Raw genomic sequence first — 25,353 nt, 5'->3', positions numbered from 1 at the left:
AGCGTTTTAACGCAGTGACTGAGCCCACGTAACGCCCGGAGAGGGCTGGCGGGCAGCCTGAAGGACGCGGGGCCCTTGGACGGCCGCAAGAAGGGCAGCGCTACCCCTACGGGAAAACTGCTCCTCCAAACTGCCCTTTCCTAGAAGAACCCCTTTCCCTTCCCGCTCCCCGCCCGGGGCCGCCGCTCCCACCCTTCCCACGGCCGCTCCCACCCTTCCCACGGCCGCTCCCAACCCCGCGCCGGACGCGATCCGAGCTGGCACCGCCCCCGCGCCCGCCCGGCCCCCGGCCCGGCAGCCCCGCCCGCTCCGGCTCCGCTGCGCTCCACGGCCGGGCCGCCAGCGCCGCTCCCGCCGGATCCGCTGCGGCTGCTTCCCTGCCGAGCCGGGGGCAGCGGCGCCTGGCCCGCCGGGGAGCCGGGAGGCTGCGCCGCTCCCCGCGCCGAGTGGCGGTGCCGGTGCCTCCGGTGCGGGAGCAGAGCCGGAGCTGGCGGAATAGGCGCTCCGGCCCCGCCGCCGCTGCCCAGCGGAGCCAGAAGGGAAGAGGCTGAGCAGGGCACCCGCGCATTGTGCGAGCCCGCATGGGCACAGCGCGGGGGCGCGGCCGCGGGGCTCCTCCGAGCCTCTCGCTCGGCCCCCGGCATCGCCCGTAGTCGGGGGGAGCCGCGCTCGGGCATGAGGGATGCTTTTGTGCGCGGCCGCGGGCGCAGCAGCGGGTAGCGGCGGCTCCGGCGGGGCCGGGGCTGCGCTGGCGGGCCAGGTCGGGCTCCGCGCTCAGCCGCAGCCCTCCCGGCGAGAGCTGCCGGGCGCGATGCTCAATTAGGCGGCCCGAGCCCTTGCGAGCGCGGCGGGCAGGCGTAGCAGCTCGTAGCGGAGCTGGGAGGGCGGGCAGGCGGCTCCCCATGGCGAGCAGCCGGAGCATCGAGCTGGAGCACTTCGAGGAGCGGGACAAGCGGCAGCAGCGCTCCGGGCCGCGGCGCGGAGGCTCCGGGTCCGGCGGCGGCGCGGGGCCGCGGGGCAATGGGCTGGTGCCCAGCCCGGCGCACAGCGCCCACTGCAGCCTCTACCGCACCCGCACCCTGCAGGCGCTCAGCTCCGAGAAGAAGGCGCGCAAAGCCCGCTTCTACCGCAACGGGGACAGGTACTTCAAGGGCTTGGTGTACGCCATCTCCCCCGACCGCTTCCGTTCCTTCGACGCCCTCCTGGTGGAGCTCACCCGGTCCCTGTCGGACAACGTGAACCTGCCCCAGGGGGTCCGCACCATCTACACCATCGATGGCAGCAAGAAGCTCACCAGCCTGGACGAGCTGGTGGAAGGTGAGGGGGGATGTCAAAGTCCGGCTGGTGGTGGCCATGGGACCTGGTGGTGGGTTGCGGGCGCTCCCTGGGGTGAGCTTCCCAGTCGCTACCCGGATCAAAGCGGAGGGGTCGCCTTGCTGAAAACTGGCGGCCACAGAGCCCATGAGGGCAAGTGGCCGGGGTTGCCCGCTGCTGTGAGGGGCGGTAGGGCCTCGTTTCCCCAGCGTGGACCATCCACTTCTCCCGTCACCCCGTCTGCTGCCGTCTGCATGCGCTGGGCTTGGTTCCAATGGTAGTTAAGCAGCAGGTGCTCTTTTCATCTGCAAGAACTGTAAAGTTCTTGGTTACCTTCCCTTCGTAAGAGAGGGAAATGCTGTAATTAAGTTCTCTAAGTGTCATTGTTGACTCACAGTGGCTTCACCCTTCAGAGAGGAAGCCCCTGTGCTGTGAAAAAAGGGTATCTATCTCCTACCTCTTATTAAAACTAACAGGTGTAAAGTCTTGATTTCAACTGTGATCAGAGTCCATGTTAAAAGAGGGACTTATCTACCTTGTCTGACTTTCTAAAGCATGTTACAGAATCAGATGTATTTCAGAGTTGTTCCTAAGTAGCTTTTCATGATGGGACTTAGCTGTTAAGGTTATGTAGACCTTGCAAATCTGAACAGAGCAGCACTTGACTGTCTCAAAATGGGGCCAGAAGTACTGTTTTGTGAATGAAACATATCCCTGTTGTTTGTGGGGAGTGATAATTATCGGAATGAGGAGCAGAAGCAGAATTCCCCATTCTTTTCACGTGATGTCTTAAAATACAGTTTAAGCTCAGCATTGCTTGCTTTCCAAGTGCACAGGTTGTGTTGTGCACACTGAGAGGTTTGTAATGAATTTGCTCTTGATGGTTGTCCTCAGGTATTTAATACATCAACCACTGCAGTCTTCAACCGTGTGGCTCTGTGTGCCAGGTGTAGCTGGTTTGCATTCATGAAGAAAGATTTGTAGGCCTTCCAATGCCTCCTGCTTCCTCAGCTTTTAGCTGCCTATCCTTTGGTTTGGAAGCTTTCCTTTTCAAAGCAGTGCTGAATCGCATCTGGAGAATTTGATGAGAAAAGGAATCTGAAGATGTTTATCTAATCCACCAGTAAGGGTACTGGGAGTTAGGGACCAGCTGCTCCACAACATGGAAGAGAAATGGGAGGGGTACAGCATTTGCTGGGCCAGGTGGGTCTCCCTCAAAAAAGGTATGCATGGAAGGGCACCTTCCTGATAGTAACGTAGTGCTGAGGACTTACGTGATCTACTGTAAGGCTGTTCTACAGTGAAAACAGAGGAGATATAAAATCTTTGTAGAGTGAAATGCTGACCCTGCGGTGATAAAAGAAATGAAGTAAAAAAACTTTTTCATTATTTGGTGGTTAATTTAGAGACACCTTAAAAAAATACGGTATGCTGAAGTGGTGACAGAAGGGAAAGGAGGTGAAACTAGCAATAACGTGGGGTGACTTTCAAAATGTTGCAGCAGGAATGATATTTTGACTTTTATGACTTAAAACAAAGACAGAATTACTTGCTGAACAGCAGTTTATACTCTTACAACTATAAATGAATAACTGAATGCAAAATTTACTCTGTCTCTTCAATACGCATTGAAAGTGTAACCTTTGTTGTGGCTCTTCACTGGAGGAATAAAGCAAAATAAATGTCACAATCGAAATGCCACTTCCATGCTTCCTCAATTAAATGAAAGGGGGGAAAAAAGAGTTCCAATTATGTAGTTGTCTATCCATGACCAATACAACTCTCAGGAATCTTAAGAAAATCCTATAGCATCATAATTGGATTAGTATGTTCTCCAGTTAACACGCTAAAAACTTCACCAGTGTAAGACTAATCACCACACAGAGAAAGGAAAGCATATATAGGAAGGAAAGGACAGCAAACAAGTAGTGAGTCTATCATTCCTTGAAATTATTTGAGTTTTTTGCCAGTCTTGTTCTTGAGGTGCTGGAAGAAATTTGGTTTGGGTTCATTTTCTTTATTTCTTGTGGTTACAGCACAGCAAGCTTGAATTTCTGCTCTCGAGTAAATACTCCAACATTGGTGTTGACCTAAAGCTTGAACTGCAGAAGCACCAGAAGTAGTTTTGCATGGTGTTTTGCTGTATTGGTTTTTTAATATTTTTCAGAAAGGAAAATAAAACTAAAGAGCTGTAGTGCACGCCAGCCACAGGCTGAGTGCCAGACGGGCCATGGCTGCGTGATGCAATACCAAGCTCACTGGTCTCTTGGCATGTTCCCAGTGTTCCTGAACTGGGACATGGAGTCACAGCAGTTCAGGTTCAGTAGTGGCAGATCTCTGCAGTGAGCAGAAGGGAAGTGCTCAGCAAACCTTGCCAAACCAAGATCTGCATTAAACCTCCGTCAGCTCCAGCCTGTGCGTGTAGCTCTTGGACAGTGACATGTCCCAGTGCAGGCAAGCTCTTTAAGGCTTATTTCCCATTTATCAGGTTAGTGTTTGTCTGGGATATAAAAGCTGGCAACATCTGTATTGTTACAAGCTGAATTGAGTCACTGATAAATGGTTTTTTGAGTTTGGCTGTGTTTGGCTATCTGTTTTACTGTTTGCCATTTTAAGAGAAAAAGAGCTAATGCATAGACATACTGAGGATATCAAATATTGCTGTTATGGGTTGAGCCAGTTAAAAATTGGACCAGAGCATGTTTATTAGTCAAAAATAGAAGCTCCATTTTAAGCATATTGCTTTTCTTAACTGGATATGACAATCAAAAAAGCATGCTCTGCTGGACCAGCCTGAGGCAAATATAATTTATATTCTCAGCCCCTGTAGATTAGGAAACAATATGGCTCGTGAGTTTGACAGTTTTCACTGTTTTCTTAGAATGGGAGGAGGGAAGAATTTCATTGTCTGCTCCTGATCTGTTTGAGCAGGCAGATCCAGAGAGGAGGTGGGGGCTGGGACTATTATGACTTTCTTATAGTTTTCTTTCTTTCAGCTTTACTGTCAGACATAACACTACTTTTTACTTTAGAATAGGAGATTCCACGTGTAATTTTATACTTGCTATTCAATATCAAAAAGGGAATAGTAGATTACTTTTTATTTTCTTCAGAGTTAGCTATTTAAGTGTTTGTCTATTTCCTTCAGTGTCCCTTACAAATGTAGGTTTCCTAAAATATGACACCACGGTAGCAGAACTGTGCAGATCTTTAGTCCTGAGCTATGTGTTTTATGTGGATGTTGGTCATGCTCTGTCTCAGTATCCTTTGCTTTCATTGTCTTGTTAATGAAGGACATGGAGAATCCTGATTGTGAAAGTCTGCTGCAAAGTTGGGAGTTATTGTTGGATTTTGGGAGAGGACACCAAGTGTAGACTTTATTCCCAGAAAGAGAAGTTACATTGATTTTGCATCTAATGGGAATCCTTCTAGTTCCCTAGAAAAATGGCTGAGAGTCTTTGTTCTTTCAACAACAATGCTTAATTAATACAGTCCTTTATAAAATGTCAGTAGTTTTGTCTGCATGGTTGTGCACATGATCAACAGGCATCTTCAGGGAAGTCACTGGGCAGGAGGTGGGAAGGGTTGGGGCAGGGCAGTCCTCATGCATGGCCAGGACACTTAGCACAGGGTAATATCTCATTTACAGAAATGAGCCTTGCCTCATTAATACAGAATAAGAGAATGTGTTTTGTAATAAGATGTTCAACAATCCAAGTTTTTCCTGCCTTAGACCATTGTTGTTACTGCATATTACATTTTAATCCTGCCTAAAGTACCTGTGATTTTAGTTGATGTGCACTGTTGTATTAGGTCAAGAATATCTTTTCTCTTGTCAGGGCAAGCAGATGGTAACATCAAGTAGGCAGTTTGTATTTTTGCTTGTTTCAAAAGGTGTGATTACTCTCCTGTGCTAAAGCCAGAAGCTGTAATGCTTTAAAAAAAAGAGGCAAACATAGCAAGCTGAACAAAGAACGGTAAAAAAGGAGGGTGAAAGAAGGATTAAAAAACACTGAAAGCATATTCTTCCAAACGTGTTCAAATCACTGTAGTGACACAGTTCTGGAGCAATGGGGTGTGGACATGAAATGTGGATGTAATTCTTAGTTAACTTCTTATCCAAGTGAAATAAAATAGTTCCACCACCATCCATCTCCTAGTTTCAGGGATGGGGAAATTGTAGTTTACCTGAAAAGGGTTATTTACTTCCTGTGGAGAAGGCACATGGTGTTAGGTGTGTTTGATACCAGGTGGCATTGACTGTCTTCTGAGAGCTTTTACCCTGCCAGAGCAGGGGGTTGAATTTCCAGAGGTCTCTTCCAACCCCAGCTGTTCTGTGTTTCTGTGAAAGCCTGTAGGAAGCTGTTATCTGCACCTCTTCTTGTCTAAATAAAGTCAAAATAGAACTAGTAGCAGTTAGTCATCTGCTAAAATCCTGGTTGTCATCCCAGGTTTTAAAAAGTGCATGGGGAACTCTAAGTGCTGTAGATGAGGAAAGATCGTGACTTATACAGGGTTATTAAAGGTGATAGGAAAGTGAATTGTAAGAAACTAATGAGGAGGGAAGTTGCTCAAAGTAAGGAAGGAAAGAGAAGTTGAAATAACTCAATCCTTCATAAAAGGGGTAGTTTTATTTTTAGATCAGTCATATATGCTGTAAATACGCTGTTCTGGAAATCTGCTTGGCTTTGTGTGTACAGAACATGGAAAGGGCACTCTGCTGTGTTTCCTAAAGTTAGAAAGAAGGTCAGTAGCCCTAATGACTACCTTGCTGTACTAAGTAATCAGCTTTTGGTACCTTCAAAGCTAAAGAGTTGCACCCAAAGCAGCCGAGGAACATAAGGTGAATAGGTGAAATCTATCTAGATACCTGCCCTGTCCTATGGGATTCACAGGGGAACACATGCTTAAAAAGTATGGAAACAGTTTTCCTTCCCTAGGGATGTTTTTACCTGTCAGCTGTATCATTCTCTGTTATGCAGAGTGCCATTTAAAGAGTGATCCTTTATGTGACTTTCAGGAGGTAGTGGTTATTAACCTTGCAAAATACCAAGCCAGAACCTTATTCAGATACTTTTGTTTCAAATATCACTACTGAGGATTTTTGAGTGTTGCACACTTAATTCCTTTTTTTGCTCACTATGTGGCATATCCACAATTGGTTTCTAACCTAAAGCTAGGTAAAACTAAATATCTGTAAGTATTTCGTTAGTAGTCTCTATTTTTAAGGACAAAAAGTCTGAATGTTTTTAGGCTATTTTTAAATGCTTAGTAGTGAGGTTTGGCTCACAAAACTTGTGCTGTGAAGAACTCCAAATGGTCAGGCAGCTGTGTTCCCTCAAAACTGCACGTATCACACTTATGATACAAAAGGGCAGGGTGCATCCTACATTTTATTAGTGGCTAATATTGCATGGCTGAATTTAGAATAGTTCATGTAGAGGTAAAAAAAATAATCGGGGTTGAAAGAGACCTTTGAGATCATCCAGTCCCGCCACCTACCCAGTACTGCCACTGTAACCTCTAAACCATTTCACCGTATCACCAGATCCAGATACTTCTTAAACACTTGCAGGATGGTGACTCCCCCATCTCCCTGAGGAACCTATTCCAGTGCCTGACCGCCCTAGCAGTGAAAATATTTTTTCTAATACCTCATCTGAATGTCCCCTGTCTCAGCTTAAGGCCATTTCCTCTATTCCTCTTACTGCAGGCATGGCAGAAAAGACCGACCCCACCTCCTTCCAACCTCCATTCAGGGAGTTGTAGAGAGCCACGAGGTCCCCCCTGAGCCTACTCTTCTCCAGACTAAACAAACCCAGCTCCCTCAGCCATTCCTCATAAGACATGTTTCCTAGACCCTTCATGAGCCTTGTTTCCCTTCTCTGGACATGCTGTAGCTCCTCACTGTCCTTTTAAAGGGAGGGGCCCGGAACTGGACACAGCACTCGAGGCGTGGCCTCACCAGTGCTGCGTACAGGGGAACAACCCCTGCCCTGGTCCTGCTGGCTGATACAGGCCAGGATACCATTGGCCTTCTTGGCCACATGGGCACACTCTGGCTCCTGCTCAGCTGCTGTCAGCCAGCACCCCCAGGTGTCCCTTTCTGTCCCAGGCCACTCCTCACCCAGCCTGTATCGTTGTGTGGCTCAGGTGCAGAACCCCACACTTCACCTTATGGAGCCTCCTGCAGTTGTGTCCTCAGCCCAGATCGAGTCTGTCCAGGTCTCCAGCAGAGCCTTCCATCCCTAGAGCACATCAACACTTCCACCCAACTCAGTGTCTCTGCAGAGTTACTGAGGGTGCACTCGATCCCCATGTCCAGATCATCCATAAGATGTTAAACAGGACTGGCCCAGAGCTGAGCCCTGGGGAACACCATTAGCGACCAGCTGCCAACTGGGTTTATCTCCATTCACCACAGCTCTCTGGGCCCAGCCATCCAGCCCGATTTTTACCCACTGAAGGGTCCCCCACCCAAGCTGCAAGCCACCAGTTTTTCGAGGAGGATGCTGTGGCAGATGGTGTCAAACACTTAACTGAAGTCTAGATAGACCCTAGATAGACACATCCACAGCCTTCCCCTCATCTACTAAGTGTACACCCTGGTCTCCTTATCCAGGCATTTTTATCTTGAAAGGCACATTTCCTGAGGGCTGGTGTTGAAGAAATAGATGGCAAAAGAAAAACTTTGTGGATGAGTTTGTAAGTAAGCAAACCAGTATTTAGGCAGCTGATGACGTATGGCTATTTGTCGGTCAGATTGACCAGTGTAGTCTTGTTTTCTCTTTTATCCATTCTCTGTGTTCATTATCTGTATTTTCCTCTTCTGAGGGAATGGCAAGTGTTGTGTTTAAACTGTTGGCTGTGTCAGACTGGAATCCTTTTACATTGTACTTAAGCCATATACACACCACACATGCAGTTCTTGCTTCATGGATAGTGCATCTGGTTATTAATTCAGTGCAGCTAAATTATTTAGAGGCAGGTGATGGTTCCTTGTCAACAGGCAGTGTTTCATGTCTTTTGGCTGACTTTCTACTGTTAATAAGACTTGGAAAATCAGAAGTAGACTTACACCATTTGCTGATTATATTGTGACCCAAAATATCAGCAGCGGTTTCTCCTTTTAAGCAAGCATATGCCCCATTTGAGGAGTTTTTGGTGGCAGCAGGATTTCTTCATGGAAGAGCTGGCACTTTTAGTTTGCTCTGGGTACTGTAATGAATCATGGGATGGATGACACATATGCTCTGTTGAAATTATGCTGTGAACTTATAAGGAGGTTTCAGACTTCTGCCAAAACTGCTCTGCAGCCTGGTTGAGCTTTCTGCTGTAGAATAGTTTGGCTGGGCTCAAGAGCCCCAGATGTCACCTACACCTGGGATTGTTGCATTTTTTTCTGCATTTAAATAAAAATAAGAAAGCATTGCTTAATAGATCTTTCTACTTCAGTAGCCTATAGTGTGCTTCTTTACCTGCAAATCTCAGTGTAATATTAGTGACTAAATTCAGGCTCTGGTCTGAATCCTGGGGAGATGATTCATGTTAATGTTGATGCTGTCAGCTGAAGACATGGTATTTACTTTCCATAATGTAACTGCTATGACTATGCTAGTTAAAGCTAGTATGCATTAACTAGAAAATCTTTCAAGATTATAAATGGAAAGTGAGCCTTCAAACCATAAAATTGACCATATTGAAGTCAGCTGTGCAAATATTTGAAGTATTGTTTATGCCTCTTTTTGGAGTTGTGTCAACTTTCTAAGGCTGGTAGATGTACAAATGCAAAAAGAAAAAAAAAAGCTACAGTCTGATCAAAATGCCACTAAAGTCTCAGAAAAAATTTCCTTTGTATTTGGGATGATATGTATTTAGGTTAGGCAAATGAAAAATCTCATTCAAGGCAGTCAGTGAAACAGTAAAATTTATATACGGTTGTGATTTTTAACTATAAAGGTATCTGTTATTTTGTGAGCAACGTTTGAAATCAATTTGATCAGTTCAACCCCTCTAGACCCCCTCAAAAATAAAGTATTGTGTGTCATATTTTACAAATATTCATTTTCTGGAAGATTGTGGAGATTATCAGAAGTGTGTACTTACACATGAATTAATCCCAAGCAGATTTAAAATCAGGTCATACATGAAAGCTGTGAGCAAATATGGTATATAATATTACATTTTCAGGTTCTTATCTACAAAAAATTAATGTAAAAAAGAGATAATACTTCTACAAATGACTTGATGTTTCTTACAAACAGACATACATAAGTGCGTTTTCTACTTTTGATGATGGCTAAAATAATTTAAACAATAGCACACCTTTATTAATGCTTGCTTATCAAGGGATGGTGTTTTCTCAGGCATGCTTTTAAAATACACCATTCTATAACTTTATAAGTGTGATTTAAGTTACCCCTGCCATTTTTTTCTTTACATATTTTCATCTAAGTAGTCCATTGTATACCCCATTAAACAAATGAATGTTTAACTCGTTCCTAGAAAACCATTCTTTATCCAGAGTGCAGCAATTGGCTTCCTCATTATACTGTTTATTGGGTTTTTTCGTATTTTGCAAGTTTTTAAATAGAACTTCGGAACTGTGGGTGAAGTCCTGTCTGTGGTAAAATGATTAGAAATTTAAGTAACAATTTCAAAACTTCATCCTTTGTCTTTAAGTCATGAAACAAGCAAATCACTCAGTGAATGTGTTTTCTCACTTACAGCCCTTGCTCTAGTCTTGCCATATGTGCCTGCCTTGCAGGTGCAGTAGTAAAATCTGTTTTCCATGTGAAACTTGTGTTACTTACTTAACTTTATTTATATGTCTGGTATATGAAAGCAGGCATGGACTTTAAAACACTTACTAAACAATCTGTAATATACTACATTCTCAAGTAATTAGACTTTCCTATATCTGCCAACTGTAGGAAATTTTACATTCATTTTGGCAGATTTTATCTTTTTTTTTTTTAGCTGAAATAATTTGTGCTTCAATTTAAGTCTTGGCTAAATGCAGCTGAAACAAATAATATAAAATTCTTTCTTTTAAGTTATTACATTGTTTTAACTTGAAAGCACTTCCTGGGTTTTGTTGCTATGGCCTCTGCTTAAAGGAAAAGAAGTAACAAGAAGAAATATGCATTGCAACCCTTTGAGATAAGCAAGAAATTATTTTATTTATGCATCAAGCAAGGGAACCGGTAGGAGACAGAAAGTTTTACACTGCTATTTTAAAGAAATATAGATCCTTTTGGATTCATATTGACTGAAAATTTTATAAAAGTACAGTTTCTGCTGTCCTATAGGGTACTGTAGTACAGCAGGGACAGATAATAGGTCACATTCCATGACAGTACAAAAAAGATGCTCTATTTATGAATATGAGTCTGTAAAAGACAAAGCCAGCGTGCCTCTTGAAACTCTTCTGTGATAAATCCTTGAGCAAAGGGACCTTTTGTCCTCTACCTTTACTTTATGTAAAGCAATTAATTTACTTCAAGTTTGAGACTGTTTCTGAGTAGCTTTAATTTTTATTTATTTTTTTAAACTTTTTAAATTTAAATTTCAGCCCTGAGATTTAACTTTGAATTACCTTGTGTGCATTTGTTGGGGTTTTTTAAATGGTCTAGGAAGTGCATGGGTTTTGAGTTGAAAAGGGTAATTCTGAACATGCTCTATGATGGTGAATTTTGAGGTACTTTGCAGAATTTATTTAAAACTCTTTTGCACACAGCTAACTCCTAAGAGTTTGTGCTGGTTTTGGCTTGGGTAAAGTCAATTTTCTTCATGGTAGCTGGTATGGGCTATGTTTTGTGTTTATTTTTGGAACAGTGTTGATAACAGGGAGATGTTTCTGTTACTGCTGAGCAGGGCTCACACCATCCCACCAGTGAGTGGGCTGGGGGAAAATAAAGTTGGGAGGGGACACAGCTGGGACAGCTGACCCCAACTGGCCCAAGTGATATTCCAGAGCATATGACATCATGATCAGCTTATAAGTGTGGGGGAAGAAGAAGGAAGAGAGGGAATGTTCAGAGTTACAGTGTGTGGCTTCCCAAGTCACCATGACCATGATGGAGCCTGGCTTTCCTGGAGGTGGCTGAATACCTGCCTTGGGAAATGGTGAATGAATTCCTTGTTTGGCTTTGCTTGCACCTGTGGCTTTTGCTTTCCCTATTAAACTGTCTCTATCTCAGTCCATGAGTTTTATTTTACCCTTCTGATTTTGGCTCTTCTGTCCCACCAAGTGGAGTGAGCAGGTGGCTCTGGGGTGCTTAGTCTGGAGTTACACCCTGCTGGGTTCTACGTCATGCAGGAAGGTAATTGGAGAGGGGAGAATAACAAAATTATCAGCAGGTATAATTAGTAAGCCTACTGGAATGAATTAGAGCTACCAGCTTCTTGAGGTGCTTCTCATTTGGCAGCACTGGGTTTAGAGACAGGCTTACTGGCAATTGTTCAGAAAACAAGCATAGTCCTTTGAATCTAGTGCTAGAGGATGTAGAGGGTGAAGCCTTTGCTTTCTATTGTAGCTGAGCTGCTGCAACAAAACTTGAATATCTCACGCCATTTTGCAATAACAAGATAGATGAGGAAAACAGCTGTTGAAAGAGATGTGCACATCTTTAGAATCATAGGATATCTTAGTTTGAAAGGGACTTTCTGAAGTCATCTTCAACATCTTGCTCAGATTTGATAAAGTCAGATTACTTGGAGATGTAGTTCTGGGGCAGCACAAGCTTCTAGACTGCCACACTCCTTACAAAGCTGTGTGGAATTTGGGGTTCTTTTTCTCTTGCCTGTAAATTAGTGCTAGTGTGCAGCATGCAGCTCTTTTTGAAGGAGTTTATGGGCTGAAAACATCTCCTTTCTCTTAGCTAATTTTTTTGGAGAAAGAGGAGGAGTCTAGTTTTGTCTATATCAGTTTGTTTTGTGCAACACTTGATCTGTGAATATGAGGAGGAGTGAGGGGGATGAGGGAAAAGGAAGAGAACAGGCAAGGCAGTGGCATCCACAGAACCTCACCCCACTTGCCTAGTATCTGAGTGGAATACAGTCTCAGTGATGTTTGTGGAGGCAGAACTGGCTGCCAGAATTTCCCAAACAAAATTGTTGTTAACTTGGCTTAATTATAATCTGTGTTCTTTCAAACACAGCAAGTAGACTTTCAAGAAGGTCTAAATACAAGATAAATTACAAAGCAGTGTAATTGGTATTGGAAAATAAACAAGAAAGTCTTTCAGCTCACAGTAATTCTTCAGGGCTTTGAAAGTAGTTTAGTATCTTGCTTTTAGAACAAGCTCTGCAACTTCTAAGATAAATCAGCTCTCCAATCTAGAGCTTGAAAAGTAAAAGTGTTGTTTAAAAGTTTTCTAGAACATACCTAAATGTAGGCATACATTTTGTAACTCTTACAATTCTGTCCCCTTGATGTATGTTTACTCTTTATTCATCTTGCTGTGCATGTAAGAGGTGACTTTGGTTTGTTTCACCAGTGACTTTGACTGCGTAGCTTTAATCTTAGAACAGGCTGAGCTTTTTAAGATATAGGTAGCTCTTCTGTCTGGAACAATGGTGTATTCTGTCAGTTTGGAATGCTTACCTTTCATCCTTCTGGCAATACTCTGCCCTTCCAAGAATGTCTTGGGATGTCATCTTGTGACACCCCAAGGATGTGGGTTACACAAATAACCCAGAGTTAAAGATGTCCTTGGTCATGGTTTACATCTTGAATATTATTGTCAGGTGTCAAAAGAGTTGTCATAAGCAGCAAGCAGTCCTCCATTTTTTTTTTTCTTTAAAAAAACAAAGCCAAACACCCCAAAAAACAAACAGCTTTGAATTAGGAAAGAATAATGGGGAAGTGTAGATGTCCTATTATACTCCCATGTGAATGCATTACAAATGTGTGTCATTGGTAGAAAGTCAGTAACTCCTGTTAGATTAATGTGCCTTTCAAGGTAAGGGTCTTGAGGTGCTTAAATTTAATTGTGTTAAAACTTGCTGTTGTAAAATAATTAAGCATAGACCTGGGTGTACGTATCTTGAAGTATATGATTGAGGGATAAATAGGGGAGGACCTGGATATTTGCTGTAGGAGAATGCTCTTGTCATGTGTTGTGAGCTCAAGTAATTTAAGCACTTGCAAGATGATTCCAAATCCAAAAGACGTCTGAAATGTCTTGAACCTCCTCATTAGTCCCTACTGCTTTTTATTTTGTTTCTAAACCAGAGGTCTTTTGAAACCTGTTGAAAGCACTGTATGAGAGTATTGTTTGGGCAGAAAGCTCTGGTAATTTACAGTCCTCCTTGTTGAGCTACAGGGAAATCAGTCCCAAAATATTTGTCTTTCTTGGTTTGTTTAATTTATAAATTGATGAAGTAGCTGCAAACCCCCTCAAACTGTGAACATGTCCTCTTCTTTTCAGGTGAAAGCTATGTGTGTGCATCCAATGAACCATATCGCAAAGTTGATTACACCAAGAACGTGAACCCAAACTGGTGTGTGAACATAAGGACTGGGTCCAGTCGCTCCTTGACGTCTTTGACATCCACAAGGAGCGAAGTGAAGGAGAGTAAAGATTTCATTAAACCCAAGTTAGTGACTGTTATTAGGAGTGGAGTAAAGCCACGGAAAGCTGTGAGAATTCTGCTGAACAAGAAGACTGCTCATTCCTTCGAACAGGTCTTGAATGACATCACCGAAGCCATTAAGTTAGACTCGGGTGTAGTCAAGAGACTTTGTACACTGGATGGGAAGCAGGTAGGAGAATAAACTGCTGTGGCCATCTAATAATCTAAGATGCTCTGTTTTCATAAATTTAATTCTTGTTACTGTATGTGCTTTAATCTGCTTCCGAATAATGACAGTTAAAAACCACCAACTTTAAAAAAACTTCATAAAATATTAATACACACCACAAAATTAGAATTGTATATCATGTAAAAAAAGTGGATCTTTACATTCAAGTAAAAAAAAATATTTTTATGCCAGCTTTTTTGCATTGCCCAAAAATGTGCCTGTTGATCAAGTAATACAGTTTATTTGAAACATTTGAACTTGTTAAGATATCTATGTGTTTTCAGAAGCAGGGTCCTGTTTTCAGACTACCACATAGTGGCTTAGTGGTATAGGAAAAATATTGATGTCTCCTTCCATTGCACTTCAACAGATTGCTATTTCCAGTGGTAGTAACTGACATGAGCTGAGGTCAAGAATTTTATCTGAAATGAATAATTCTGGGAGGGTGGTCATATCTCTGCAACTTGGTTTTTTTTGCTTTTAGTTTTCATCTCTGCAAGAACACAGCCTGGGTTAATGATGTGGTAGGTGGGTGTTCTTGGACAGAAATACAAAGGAGTGGCCCACAGGATGTTCTGGTGGACCAGTTTAAAGTGCCAGGAATACACTTGCTGTTGATCAGTCACATTAATGACTCAGCCCTTCGTAGAACAGGATTTTGATACCTGATACTTTTATTTGACACTGCTGTGGAAGTCTGACAGCATTGTGACTTTGGTAATAGAGCAGCACAGGCTGCAGATTAGATCACGTTGGTATCAGGTACCTGGACTCTTGGACTGTTGACTAAACATTGGTATCCTTGCTCATTCAACAGGTACTTCTGTACACCTGCATACCTATACATCTGCATGAACTAATTGTAGAAGTTTGTTGTGTTCAGAGATGTGGGCATTTTTATTGTCAAGCTTTTTATAATGTTTAGTGCCTGAAAAACACTTTTTCATGGTGCAAGCTGCTAACAAATGTATTGCAGAAAAAAATGCAGAGATTGCCTCGATATGAGATCCATCTCTGGTTATGTTCTATGTGCTTGGATACACTTCTTAGAGGGAAATATGTGAAAAGAACAACTTCTGTGTTTTGATAAAAATATAGCAAGGCAAAGGCATCGCTGAAACTCTTGATTTTCAGTGTTTGGTGGCAGCATGACGATGTGCTCTTTAGTTCTTCTATTAGGTTTGATTTTTAAAGGAGATTTGTTAATGCTACTTCTTAACAGAGAATCCTTCCTAGGAACATCCGAAACGTGTTCGTCATGTTTAATTTAAATCATAATAAAAGAGCTTTGAGGATATTTATTATGTAGTAATTAGTCTCTTCTGCCCATGAAGTGTTCTGTCACTGTCTCAGATGATTTTAGTCTTCTCAAGCAAATAGAGAGTCAGTAAGGGAAACTGCAAAAGCTGGGATTGTCAGTTCACGTTCACCTCTTCTTGCATTGTTAAAATAGCAGAAACCCACTGATCTGCACTGATATGGAAGATGCAGCAGTGCACCAGGGATCAATAAAAGTAGTTACTGTTAAATATCACATATGTTGCTTGTGTGTTACCGTCACCCATGGTGGACGATGACTGTCTTCAGCCCATGGTGGGGATGACCAGTCATTGGTAATGCTCCAAAATACAAGTTTTATTTGCTGTAGTACCTCCTCCTCCCCTTCTGTGGTAAAGGCAGTCATTGAACTTGGACTGCAGCTGTAGGAGTGTTCTCAGGCAGATTGAGAAATCCCTAATTCTGACTGTGAACAGTCTGCAGAGAGCTGCTCCATGCAGCTGCCTCTCTGTGTAAACTGTTCCAGCAGTAGTAGTGCATCAGTGTGGAGGCCTCCGTTCCATTGGGAAGAAAGGCCTTGTGCTTTTCCACAGACTTTGGGAAGGAGCCTTTGTTGCACAACCACAGTGTGACTGTGTTTTAAGAGGTTATGAGATGGAGTGCCCCAAACAGAAGACCTATGACATTAAACACCTTGACAAAAAGAAAAGCCTACTATTGCTTATCTAGGAGGATGGAGAGTTCTTGTTGTGTTTTGGTTTTTGTTTATTTCTCTTTCCCTGAAGTGAAGGGCTGACCCCAGTTTGAGGCAGTAGGGTCTTTTTAAATTTGTTTGTTCATTGCCAGTGTATGTAGAGGTTGGTGCTGAAGGGCTTTTTGGAATTTGGCACATAAAGAGTTGCTTTGCTGCCAACTACCAATTGGTGGAAATTTCTGAGCCTATTTTCTCTAATGTAGTAATTGCTTATTCTTCTAAATCTGCAAGGGAGGCAGATCTTTTATGTTCGTTGTAGTGTTGGCACAGCTTGAAAGGGAACCATTAAAAAAAGGCATTTTGTAAATGGGTATGTTCCTATAAATGTAGCTCTTGTGTTTCTCATGGTTCTAATTTTTTTTCCTTGCTCCTTCGTATTTTTATCTCTGTGGAAATACTTTTTTTCTGAGTGAACGGGCTTAGGTTTATTTTCTGTTTAATATGAAATTGGGGCTGAAATTCAGATGTTTGAAACATGCATGTATAAAATTTGTATCCTTTGATTAGGGAATGCATTGTTCTGTTAACTTGTGGTGTGATTTTTTTATTCCAGTAGAACCATTTAATGTGTAGGAAGAAATTATGATAAAACCAGTGATCTTTCTGATGAGTAGAACAGAAAGGATGTCCTCAAAAGAGTTTTTATTTACTCTCCTGACTTAATTAATCTTGTCTGTAGCAAGGTCTTGATGATAATACAGAGAACACCACCTGAGTTGGGTATTTTCCTTGATTATTGTGTGTGAAGAAAGATAAGTATCTGGTTTTTAATTGTAAAATTTTATAATGTTTGCAAGGTTTCCTTTTATCTTCAGTTTCAATATGAATGCTGTAACTTAACATGTTCATGCTTTGTAGCCTGAAGTACAGATTTATTTTTAACTATATTGATGCTGGGCTTAATTCTAATTTTTAAGCTATTGAGCAGCCAACTTTTTTTTACTTCCTGATACTGTTGAGATGATTTTTAAGTGAGGAAAAATATTTCTGTAAAAGTAACCAGGCCATAACTTTGCAGTGCAGGCTTCTGCTGTTTCAGTCTTTGTGCTTCTGACATTGAGGTTTGCCTAATATATTTGCTTGACCAAAGTGTTTTCCTTACTTGGCTGCATTTTCCTGGAATCTGTCACTGTCCTACTGTGAAGCAAGGACAGTCAGACTGAAACTTCTCCAGTTGGGAAGTTAACCCTTTGTTATCTCTGAAGAGAATGGAGGGTTTCTTTCTTGCTAAACAAGCTAAAACTGTGAAGTGTGGGGTAGCAACTGCATGGTGAGTTGGGGGGAGAAATTTCCTGTGAGGAGCTCCCAAAAACCATATGGAACTCTGAAGCTTGTGTTATTTGACACACAAAAGAAAATTAAATCTTCACACTTGCTAAGCTTGCAGTTTGTGGCAGTTTCATGGATTAATATCCATAACAGGATTGAAAAGGTGGGTGAGCTACCTTTTCTATACTCTGTTCCCAAAATAGTGAGAATGCAGCAAAAATTAGCCTTTTTTGAAGGCCCTTTTTGATGGGCCACAGGTGGCTATCTCTGAAACCAAAAGTTTCCCCAATTTTCTGTGAATGAAGTTTATTAATAAAGTGCTTGTTAAAATTAAATAGGTAACGGAAGAAAACAGTTACTACATGTGGATGTATTTACACTCATTGTGCTCTCTTCTCAGTGATTTTTTTTTTTATTCTCTAGTGACAGATTCAAAAACCTTAGTAAAGAAAACAGCTTTTGGAAACTGAATCTTGTATTTGCTTTGCTGTTAACATACCTATCACAGAGGGCAGTAACCAAAACAAGGGATGAGCAGGAGAGATTTTGTTTATCAGTGTGACAGATTTTCCCATATTCTTGATTCTTTTGGCACATAGGCTTTTGTCAATTAGCTCTCAAAAGTTTCCATTAATATAGTATTTTTGCTACAATCTTAATCTCAGTAGAGATCTGACTTCAGTACTGAGAGAAGTTTTAGAATGTATGAATTTCATTTTTCTTGGTTTTTCCGTTTTGTTGGCAAAGCTGTACTTGTATGAGATGATTTTTTAAAAAATAATTTTATTGCAGTTAGGTACTTTTTGGGAAATATTTCCCTTTAGTTCAATTCTCTCCTACTTTAGGAGGAGGTTCCTTAAGTCTAGTGCCTGGGCTCTAGAAGTGTACTTTCTTTGTGTGAGACATTTAATTGTACTGTTACATCACTGATATCTCATTACAGGGTAAGAAACAACTGTGATAGAAACTTGTTTCAGTGTTAGCAGGCATGATTTGTAGTTGAAAGCTACCAAAGTAAATCAAGTTTTTATCTTGCATCTCAGGCTTTAACGTAGTACGGGTGCTGTACAAATGTATTGGAAATGGCACAGGTTTGAATCTCTGCTACAAGCAATTTTTGCAGGAACAGAAATCTCCAGCTTTGCTTTATTTTTTTTTTTTTTTTTGCAGTTCTAGTTCTGCTGAAATTTAAAATACCATTTTAAACTGAAATGTTGCATTAATCTGCAAGTATGAGGGGAAGAAATCCGTAAGCCCTGGCATAGCTCACAACTCTTATAAAGGCTTATATATTGTTACAGAGGAATGTCAGTGGCAGCAGCAGAGAGCAATTCTCTGCATTGCAGATCCCAAAGAAAGAATTTGTGGGCAAGGAGTCTTTCCTCAGCTAGCTTTGGGATTTTGGATAGTAATGATAGTCCCTGAATTCTTCTTAAAGGCTGAGGATCACAAGAGGTAGAGTCAACTCTTAGAACGTGGTTTACAATTTGCCAAACTGCAGCAGAGTGCTTGGGGATTTGACACTGGGGATATGACTGCCAGTAGGATTATGGAAAGAGTGGATATGTTGGATAGAAAGGCTTTTCAGAATTCATGGCTCATATCCACAAGAAAAAGCATACAAATCTGCCTATTTTGTGGGGAATTACACAAGTGGTAGTTATGTATATTCTGGGATGGGGGGCATATACAGTTTTTACACTGGCTTATGAAAGCTCAGTAGGGTTTGTGCAGCATCATATGAGAGAATGGGAGCAGGACCAGCAGAGACCTCTTGATGCAGCAGTGGGATATCACTGCAATGTAAGAGTGACATATCAGCTGGAAAGAGGCATTGATATTGTTGGCTTGGAGATTTTTCTTTTGTTTGGAGTTTTTGTGGCTGACATGAGTCTGCAAATTGTTACTGTGTGAGAAACAGTAAACGGTGTTGTGGAGATGAACCCAGAAGCTGTATTTAGATTTTCTTTAAAGAGAAAGAATAGAACTTCCGAAAGAGAGATCTTCCAAGAGAGTAGGAAGTTAAATCATGAAATATACACACAGTCCAGAGGAGGAAAGCTCATATTAGATGTCAAGAGCCATTCTTCTCATTCAGTGGATCAACTTGAGACAAAACCTCTGTGGCAGAGCTAAAGATTACTTTCCAGGGCATAGGAAAACCCTGAAAAACAGTATAGAGGAGTCCTGGATGAGTCTAATGATCTTACAGCTGATGTTCATTAGATGAGATGTGGGTCCCTAAGGTTGAGATAAATAAACTTAACTCTCAGACTTACAGGGCAAAAAAATTATGGAGCAGTGTTGTGAATAACTTTCTGATGGTTGGCTGGATTATTTCCCTTTGTTTGAGTAAATATGTAGCAATATCACCTGTATCACCTGGAAGTTGGAAAATTTCACGTTTGGTACAGTCACTTTTATGTGTGTTACAGACCAGAAGGGCACTGGCACAGCACCTGTATGTTCGGGGAGCCTGCTGGTTTGGGTTGAGCTCTGAACACAGAATGCTTTAACTGAGTGCATGAAGTGGGATTTTGGGATGGTTTGGGGGCTTTTTTGTTGTTTGTTGGGGTTGTTTTTAACAATACATAATTATGAATCAATGACTTGACTGGGGAGAGAGACAAGGGGAAAAAAATAGTGGCTACTTCTTTGTATCTGAAATAAGGGGGGTTTTTTATGCTGTCTTTTCTCATCAGTCAGCTAGGGAAGCATGGCCCAGAAAAAATGCACTACTCACCGAATGCACAGTTGGAATATTGTTGTTCTGAGTGGTTATTGATGACTCACTGCCAAACCGGAATTTCATATTGGGTAGGGGTCAATGAATGTGCGTCTGTACGAGCCTCTGGAAATGACCTGGAAGATGGAATGGAGGATATGCTTAATAAATACAGATTAGCTGCAGGAAACCTGGACAACAGAAGATTAGAAACTTGACAAACTACAGACAAAGCAGGTTGAGTAATCTTACACTCACTGGTTATTAACAATGCAGATAGGAAATGACAAGTAGCTCTGGCTGAAGAGGTAAAGGATCACAGGTGAAGATGAATTCGTGGTGTCACTGGTGGTGCATAGGAAGGGAAAGCCAACATCCATGTGGAAGTTGCAATCAATCATCTTGTTTTTGATGTAGGTGTCAGGTGCCCACTTTGCTCTGTCCTGTTCAATGCAGTGATGCCAGCTAGAGACAGCTTTATTATGGAAAATCCAGAAAGGAGTAAAAATATTTAAGAAAACAAAATGTTCTATACAGAAAGATTGAAGGAAGTGGGATAGCTGAGACTATAGAAAGATAATCAGCCAGTTTTTTGCGTGGACGAACAAAAAATCCAACAAAATTATAGCAAAAGAACATTTTTTTTCTGTGTTTTCCCTATGTATAGAAAAAGGAATAATAGGCTGACAGTCAAGATCAGATCCTGTGGAACTCGATGGTAGATAGTCACTATAAAAGTAAGAATAATGAAGAGGTGGTTTTTTTATTATTATTTTGAGCAGATAACTGGGGTCCAACAGTCTAAAGTTTCTGAAAACTGATTGGGTTTGAGTGTTTCAGTAGCTAAAGGTGATCTACCACTTTGGAAGAGCTGTTAAGCTGGAGATAAAAATCTGAATGCCTGTTAAAGTGTGCATGTGTACACACCTGGAACCCACTTAATTCAAACAGCAGGGGTTACAGTATAGGAGAAAGTTTCATGAAGGATGTCTGGACTTCAGGCGGCTCTCTTGAAAGCTGTTTCTTGCATAGGCGAAGTCACAGCATTTCAGGGAGTGGGTATCCAGAGCCAGCCCTACAGCTGTCAGCTACAGCTGTCAGCTACAGCTGGTAGGCATGCCTGGAGCCGCTTTCTGTTCAACTTACAAAGCGTTAGATAGTTTTCTTTGCTGAGTGTCTTAAAACACGACAAGCAATAGGCACCATACACCAATACCTTTACATTTGCCTGTAGCCTATCATGACTACTACCGTTACCATCTTATAGTCATTATTATCCAATCACAAGAGTAAGTAAGTTACAATTTAAGCTTACAATGGAAAATTCTCAGACCTCTCTTTTTCTTCCTACATCGACATTTCTTGTTTGCCTCCGATAGCTCTTTTTGGTAAAGACATGTTTTCTATTTACTTATGCTCTTCTTGAGACTTATTTACTTGGTGAAAAACATGTGCTTGTTTGTACTCACATACCGTTGTCCTAATCATAAAAAAAATCTCCTTCCAACTCAATCTCCAACCTTTGCCTTCTCAGTTATTCAGTGATCCGTATTTCAGCAAAACATCTTTTACTCTGTATCAAAACTTGCTTTCATTTCTATCTCATCCTCAGTTTCTACATTCAGAGATCTTTCTGCCAAGCCTACATAGCTGTGAAACTTTCTCACCAAACTTTCATCCTTTCCAACATTACAGTTAAAAGTACGTTTTATCCTAGTGCTAGCAAACCTCTCCTAATGTTCGATGTGAAATGTGATTTAAGGGAAGGTGGGCTTGTGCTGGGGGCTGGAATTGTTTCAGAGAACAGCTCTAGTCAGTGTGGAATACAAACCTTGCAAGTCTTACTGAAAACAAAAGAATTAAAGTGACTTTAATCTTCAGGAAGTCTGTATGGAAGGAAATGAATTCATCCATGGACACCGCTACATGGTATTTTTGGTCAGACTTCCAATTGGTGTGCTCAGAGCTGGGAGCCATGGTTATTTATTGCTAGAAGGAAGGAGGAAATAGCATGCTCGAGCAGAGGAGATAATTTTGGCCTCTGCTCATGGACCTAGAAATTTTCCCATCCATAGTTATATATGGAAGCAAGTATTTGTCTGAAACCAACCTGAAATTAACCCTGCCCTGTCACAGTTGCAGCAATCTGAAAAATACTCCAAATATGAAAATACCGAAATCTTTTCCCAGGTACTTATTTGTCATGCAACGCTTTCCAAAGCATTTTCATTGCATGCAGTGGTGCAAAGTGCATAGGCAGATAATGTGGGGTATGTGATTTAGCCTGGAGAGTATTTACAAAGTTGCCAGAGGATTGTGTTACAGTCCAGTTATAATTTTAAGGAAGGAAAATTGCAAAATGGTAAGCATTTTGTTTCAAAGCATCAAAATTGTGATGCTGAAGGTGCTACAGAAAAAGGGTTTAAAAACAAACAGAGCCTTGAATGTCTAGGGAGTCCTCTCAGAAGAGTGTGTGAAACTTGAAGTGAACAATAATGCTGAGGAAGCTCTTCAGCTTTGTTGCATATGCAAGAAATAAAGGTCATGCCATGTGAAACAGCCACAGTCTAGCACTGGAAAACTTGTCTCTCTGGAACAAAGGTCTTTAGAATTTGTCACAGCAGGGGAACCCCTGTGTCTTACTCTTGCTTTCTGGAGATCAATAACCCACAATATAGTATAGATAGAATAGAGAACGTATCTCTTTCCTTCCCACAGGGATGCGTAATTCTGGCTGTGGGACTGTGGTGTAACGTTACTGGGAATGCAATAGCTGGTGTCCAATGGGTGTGAATTTAATCTTTTTCAACGAGGTACAGTTTAGAGATGTGATCAGTAATACCCATTGCCATCAGACTGGCAGGTTGGTGAAGTGAGATGTTAAAATAATAGAGTATTTCTAAAAATGAACATAAAATCATAGCCTGGTGTGAAGTCAGCACTTTTAAATTAGAGCATGGCAACTGAAAAAATTGCTGATATTTCAGCTAACAGCAAGCATGTGTGTCCTGTTAAAAGTGACATCCAACTTGCTGAAGTCTTTGTGGATCTATGGAGAGGATAAATCCTACTGGGATTTCAATTTTTGTCTGCGCACACCAAGAGCTGACAGCACTTAATAAAAATGACATGCTGCACAGTGTGGGAAACAATCAGTGCAGAAGTAGTGGTGTCACCAGTGGTAGTGTTGTATCTTTGTTGATGTATGATTACAATAATTTCAGTGATGGGTTACAGAAATGGTGTGTGTAGCTCTTGGAATAAAGGAGCAGTATGCAATCATTGTCTGCCATCTGCCATGCTAAAGATTGGGTCACATGACTTGGAAACTAAACCTTGGGAATTTGTTATGTCCCGCTGAGCCTGCCCATTAACAGATAATTAGTCTGGTAAAAATCTTTTGAATTTATTCTGCAGCTGTCATATGCCAGATTAGGATTTGTGTCACAGGTTCCTCATTGCTTTGAGATCTTGGAAATTTTTTTTCCCTGTAATTAAATTACCCTGTGTTCCTTCAGTAAACAGTTCTTACACTATAACATTTTAACATGCAAATTTTCTTTAAGAATCCTGTTACATCTTACAATGTAAAGCTGTTTACCAACCATGTATGGAAAGCTTTCAAGGCTGAATTTTCTCTGTTCCTGTTCATAACGGAGGCTGTAAGCAGACTCCAGTTTTAGGATTTGCCCTTCAGGTTGTCAGGTTGATGGATCTGTAGCTGCTTCTTGGTTGGCTGTAAAGAGATAGTGCTTCTTAAGTCTACTGAAGCACAACTGAAATGTTAAAATATGAACTTTTATATTTGTACCAGTTGCTAAGAAAAATGAGGTTCTGTTCCATACTAAATTAATGGCAGGAAACATGAAACAGTTTGTTGGAGAGAGGAAAGGAATATTTGTCTTTAATGTTTAAAATATTGCTAGCTGATTAATTTGCAGTGAACCTTTAAACAAAGAAACCTGAAGATTCAGAAGGAAAAGCAATATTGAAGTAATAGCAGCACAAGCCAACTCTTAAAAGCAAAGAGCTTCCCAGCACTTAAAAGGAACGGTGACCCTGTTTATGGCTTGCAGATTGAAAGCTTTGCTTAGGAGGGAGTGATAACTCAGTGTTTACAGTGTAGGCAGTAAAAGTCAGTGTTCTTGTAGCACTTGTTCACTGAGCCAACAATCTTTTTTTTCTGTTGTGCAAATATGCAATCTATGCCATGTTCTTAAATATTTATTTTGTTCATATTTATTTGGTGTTTTATTTACTGATACATGGTGCAGGATATCTCTGTGTTTATGAAAGGCTTTCTGAAGAAACCAAAATATTTCAGAGGAAAGCAAAAAAGGATAGAACATAGCTTGTAAACTTAGTGGGAAGTTGGATTTTTGGCTAGTAGATTTGGCTTTTCTTGGTTTTCCTCATCTTATTTCGAACTTTCAACTCAATTAGTGCTTACTTAGGGAGCTATGGATAAAATTGCTGGAAAATAGACCAGTTAGCTAAGAAAAGTAACAATGATTATGCCATAAAGAGTACCAAAAGAGCCAGAATCCTCTTTGTAAGTGGTTTCTGAAGGTGCCATTTCCTTGCATGTAGAAACTTGCTGTTCCTGTTTTAAAGAAATCGAGGGTCTGGATGATTTAACCAGGATAAAATTGATCAAGAGAGAATCAAGCATGAGAGATTCCTTATTCTCCCTGTATTTTGCAAAGGACCCAAAAATACACACACTTAGAATATGCCCATGTGGCTCTGCAAGGCAGACACCTGGAGATGTCTTGGAAAGTGTTCTGGTTTGATTTGCAAAGAGAACATGCTGGTGTAATGAACATCTGACTCAAAAAAACCCCCCATCTCTGCACACAAAATCCATATACCACAATTGGCTTTATACAAGCATTAGAGTAAAACATGGCACAGTGAAATTTCCTGGTAGACAGCTATTCTGGCCACTTCTCTTTGTGGCTGATATTTTTGCCTCGAAGGGAAAAGTATTCTCTCCACTTCCCTGGAGCTGGCAGGGTTAAGCAGGGAAATCTGTCTTCTGCAGGTACCCATGCAGGATCTGTTGCATCATTTTTTCACACTAATCTGTTGTATTAGAGCATGTTTGTAATATTTGTTTAATACATACTTGCAAATTCTAGAATATATTACTTTATATTTTTTCTTAAAGCAAAAATGCAGCAAAATGGATATTCTAAGCGCATG

At 41.4% G+C, this 25,353-nt stretch overlaps 1 protein-coding gene across 4 annotated transcripts in view; it reads left to right on the top strand.

The window, feature by feature from the left end:
* Positions 1–357: 357 nt before the first annotated feature.
* DCLK2 (doublecortin like kinase 2) overlaps positions 358–25,353 on the top strand; it is an 80,817-nt gene continuing 55,821 nt past the window's right edge. For 2 of the 4 annotated variants that reach the window (XR_011150466.1, XM_069012821.1), the window contains exons 1-2: positions 359–1,317; positions 13,749–14,083. Coding sequence is in view for 2 of the 4 variants with exons in the window: in XM_069012821.1 (XP_068868922.1) it covers positions 903–1,317; positions 13,749–14,083 (750 nt within the window). In the remaining 2 variants the exon portion in view is untranslated. Of the gene's footprint in view, positions 1,318–13,748; positions 14,084–25,353 lie in introns of all 4 variants that reach the window. The other 2 variants (XR_011150465.1, XM_069012824.1) reach the window with 2 other exon arrangements.

Source organism: Aphelocoma coerulescens, chromosome 4 (genome assembly GCF_041296385.1).
Source record: "Aphelocoma coerulescens isolate FSJ_1873_10779 chromosome 4, UR_Acoe_1.0, whole genome shotgun sequence".
Classification (NCBI taxonomy): Eukaryota; Metazoa; Chordata; class Aves; order Passeriformes; family Corvidae; genus Aphelocoma; species Aphelocoma coerulescens.
The sequence above is the reverse complement of the archived record's forward strand: the minus strand, read 5'-3'. Positions and strand labels throughout refer to the sequence as shown.